Genomic DNA, 4337 nt, shown 5'->3' with positions numbered 1-4337 from the left:
CCGGGGCAAATTCTCCGCCACCCCCCCCCCCCCCCCACCGCAAGATGCTTTGTTGTGCCGAGGGGGACGAGAGCTGAGCGCAGCAAACTCGTGCCAGCGATGGTCCCCTCCCTCGCGGCCCTTCCCACCCCACGCTCCCAGGAGCTCCCACGCAAGGTCCCCCCCGTGCGGGTCCATGTCCGAGGGCAACCCCATCCCAGCGCTGCGCAGGACGGGGCTGCCCTTGGGCACCCTGCTTGGGACCCACCCAAGCCCCCCACGAGGGGCTGGAGGCAAAGCAGGTCTTCCCCCAGCGTCGCTCACGACGGCGCGTGGGACACGTACCTTGTATTTGGTGGCCAGCAGCTCCGTGGCCTCCTGTTCCTTCCGCAGATCCTCTATCATCTTCTCCTTCTCCTGCAGCAGCTTCTGCTTCTCCTCGCTCACCAGGCTGTGGTCATCCTGGATAGCGGCCTTCTCCTCTTCCAGCCTCTCCTTCTGCTCCTTCAAGTAATTCTCCATGTTCTTCTCCAGGCCGTCCTCATTGTCATCCTCCCCTTCGTTCTCCGTGGCGCTTTCTCCATCCGCCGCTTTCTTCCTCCGGCTGCTCCTTCTCCTCTTCTTGCCCAGCATGCCACGTTTCTCCAGCTGGGCCTTCAGCCGGACGATCTCCTCCTGAAACTCCCGCAGCAAGGTGTCCTTGGGGTCCTCGTTCACCCGGGGCTTGTTCTTGATGTTCTTGGCCCTGTTGGCGAACCTGAGGGTGGAGAGGCTCTCGTCGTAGCTGTGAGAGGCCGGGCCCAAGGTGGCCACCATGATTGTCTTGGCGTTGCCCCCGAGGGAGTCCTGCAGCAGGCGGGTCAGCTTGGAGTCCCGGTAGGGGATGTGTGTGCTCTTGCCGTCCACGAGGGCGGAGATGACGTTGCCCAGGGCGGAGAGGGAGAGGTTGATCTTGGACGCTTCCTTAGGGCGCTCTCCGTGGGCCCCCATTTTGCTCTGGCGCTCGCTGCCAGCCAGGTCCACCAGGTTGAGCTTGCCCACGCGGATGTGCTCCTCGCCGTCCGGCCCCATCTCGCTGCACTCGATGGTGATGAGGAAGATGGCGTGGGAGCGGGAGCTGTGCTCGTTCATGTTGGTGCTGCCCACGGACCGCGTCTGGCTCCCCAGGTTCATGACGTGCTCGATCTCCTTGACGTTCTTGGTGACGAAGGAGGAGAGGTCCTTGATGTAGACCCCCGTCTCGGGGTTCTCCTTCAGCTCCAGCTTCTTGCTCTGGTCCTTGGCGAGGAGGTCCCTGATCTCCTCCTGGTAGATCTCCAGGTACGAGGCCCTCACCAGGTACTGCTGGTTCTGCGAGCGGGAGATGTGGGTGAAGATGTGCTCGAAGGAGAGGGGGATGATGCCCCGCTTCTCCGGCTCCGCCCAGGCCCCCTGCATGGTGTAGGTCTTGCCGGTCCCGGTCTGGCCGTAGGCGAAGATGGTGCCGTTGAAGCCCTGCAGCACGCAGTCTATCAGCGGCCGGACCGTCTCATCGTAGAGGTCCGCCTGCTTGGAGCTGGCGTCGTAGACGGCGTCGAAGGTGAAGGTCTTGGGCAGCTCCCCGGGGGCGGCGCGGGGGTTCCGGATGCTCACCTGCCCCAGCTTCACGTCCAGCTCCAGGACGCGTGGGATGCAGGATGCAGGATTGGGATGCAGGGTGCAGGATTGGGATGCAGGATCAGGATGCAGGGCTGGGATGCAGGATGCAGGATTGGGATGCAGGGTGCAGGATTGGGATGCAGGATCAGGATGCAGGGCTGGGATGCAGGATGCAGGATTGGGATGCAGGGTGCAGGATTGGGATGCAGGATCAGGATGCAGGGCTGGGATGCAGGATGCAGGATTGGGATGCAGGGTGCAGGATTGGGATGCAGGATCAGGATGCAGGGCTGGGATGCAGGATGCAGGATTGGGATGCAGGGTGCAGGATTGGGATGCAGGATCAGGATGCAGGGCTGGGATGCAGGATGCAGGATTGGGATGCAGGGTGCAGGATTGGGATGCAGGATCAGGATGCAGGGCTGGGATGCAGGATGCAGGATTGGGATGCAGGGTGCAGGATTGGGATGCAGGATCAGGATGCAGGGCTGGGATGCAGGATGCAGGATTGGGATGCAGGGTGCAGGATTGGGATGCAGGATCAGGATGCAGGGCTGGGATGCAGGATGCAGGATTGGGATGCAGGGTGCAGGATTGGGATGCAGGATCAGGATGCAGGGCTGGGATGCAGGATGCAGGATTGGGATGCAGGGTGCAGGATTGGGATGCAGGATCAGGATGCAGGGCTGGGATGCAGGATGCAGGATTGGGATGCAGGGTGCAGGATTGGGATGCAGGATCAGGATGCAGGGCTGGGATGCAGGATGCAGGATTGGGATGCAGGGTGCAGGATTGGGATGCAGGATCAGGATGCAGGGCTGGGATGCAGGATGCAGGATTGGGATGCAGGGTGCAGGATTGGGATGCAGGATCAGGATGCAGGGCTGGGATGCAGGATGCAGGATTGGGATGCAGGGTGCAGGATTGGGATGCAGGATCAGGATGCAGGGCTGGGATGCAGGATGCAGGATTGGGATGCAGGGTGCAGGATTGGGATGCAGGATCAGGATGCAGGGCTGGGATGCAGGATGCAGGATTGGGATGCAGGGTGCAGGATTGGGATGCAGGATCAGGATGCAGGGCTGGGATGCAGGATGCAGGATTGGGATGCAGGGTGCAGGATTGGGATGCAGGATCAGGATGCAGGGCTGGGATGCAGGATGCAGGATTGGGATGCAGGGTGCAGGATTGGGATGCAGGATCAGGATGCAGGGCTGGGATGCAGGATGCAGGATTGGGATGCAGGGTGCAGGATTGGGATGCAGGATCAGGATGCAGGGCTGGGATGCAGGATGCAGGATTGGGATGCAGGGTGCAGGATTGGGATGCAGGATCAGGATGCAGGGCTGGGATGCAGGATGCAGGATTGGGATGCAGGGTGCAGGATTGGGATGCAGGATCAGGATGCAGGGCTGGGATGCAGGATGCAGGATTGGGATGCAGGGTGCAGGATTGGGATGCAGGATGCAGGATCAGGATGCAGGATCAGGATGCAGGGCTGGGATGCAGGGTGCAGGATTGGGATGCAGGGCGGAGGACTGGGATGAGGGATGCAGGATTGGGATGCAGGGCTGCAGGGCTGGGCTGCAGGGTGCAGGATCAGGATGCAGGACTGGGATGAGGGATGCAGGATCTGGATGCAGGACTGGGATGCGGGATGCAGGATTGGGATGCAGGGTGCAGAACAGAGAATGCAGGACTGGGATGATCTTAAGAGGAGGATATAATGTAAGTAAGTGGCAAATAAAATGCAGGGTGCAGGATCGGGATGCAGGGCTGGGATGCAGGATGCAGGGCTGGGATGCAGGATTGGGATGCAGGGTGCAGGATCAGGATGCAGGGTGCAGGATCTGGATGCAGGACTGGGATGAGGGATGCAGGATCTGGATGCAGGACTGGGATGCGGGATGCAGGGTGCAGGATGTAGGCTAAAGAATGCAGGACTGGGATGCGGGATGCAGGGTACCTGCTGTGGGATGCAGGGTGTGGGTTATGGGATGCAGAATTAGGATGTGGGATGCAGACTGATTTTGTGGGCTGCAGGGTTCAAGGACTGGAATGCCGGGTGCAGGATTGGGATGCGAGGTGCAGAGGACATGGCGCAGGATAAGGGGTGCAGGGTTGGGATGTGGGGGACATGATGCAGGATAAGGGGTGCAGGGTTGGGGTGCAGGGTACGTGACACAGGATAAGGGGTGCAGGGTTGGGGTGCAGGGTACGTGACACAGGATAAGGGGTGCAGGGTTGGGATGTGGGGGACATGGTGGGGGTGCAGGGTACGTGACGCAGGATAAGGGGTGCAGGGTTGGGGTGCAGGGGACATGACACAGGATAAGGGGTGCAGGGTTGGGATGTGGGGGACATGACGCAGGATAAGGGGTGCAGGGTTGGGGTGCAGGGGACATGACGCAGGATAAGGGGTGCAGGGTTGGGATGTGGGGGACATGACGCAGGATAAGGGGTGCAGGGTTGGGGTGCGGGGTACATGACACAGGATAAGGGGTGCAGGGTTGGGGTGCGGGGGACATGACGCAGGATAAGGGGTGCAGGGTTGGGGTGCGGGGGACATGACGCAGGATAAGGGGTGCAGGGTTGGGATGTGGGGGACATGATGCAGGATAAGGGGTGCAGGGTTGGGGTGCAGGGGCAGGCAGGGGGAGGTGCCCACCCCAGCCTTCCAGCAGGGACAGAGCGCGGGGTCTTTGCTCGGGACTGGCGGC

General features: G+C 61.4%; 1 protein-coding gene across 1 annotated transcript in view; it reads right to left on the bottom strand.

The window, feature by feature from the left end:
• Positions 1-4337, bottom strand: part of KIF3C (kinesin family member 3C) — a gene marked incomplete at its 3' end in the record, with an annotated part of 20518 nt that overhangs the window by 12517 nt on the left and 3664 nt on the right. Inside the window, exon 2 of the mRNA XM_009644088.2 lies at positions 325-1709. Coding sequence (XP_009642383.2) covers positions 325-1709 — 1385 coding nt within the window. The remainder of the gene's footprint in view (positions 1-324; positions 1710-4337) is intronic.

The sequence above is a fragment of the Egretta garzetta genome, unplaced genomic scaffold (assembly GCF_000687185.1).
Source record: "Egretta garzetta isolate BGI_Z169 unplaced genomic scaffold, ASM68718v1 scaffold520, whole genome shotgun sequence".
NCBI lineage: Eukaryota > Metazoa > Chordata > Aves > Pelecaniformes > Ardeidae > Egretta > Egretta garzetta.
The sequence above is the reverse complement of the archived record's forward strand: the minus strand, read 5'-3'. Positions and strand labels throughout refer to the sequence as shown.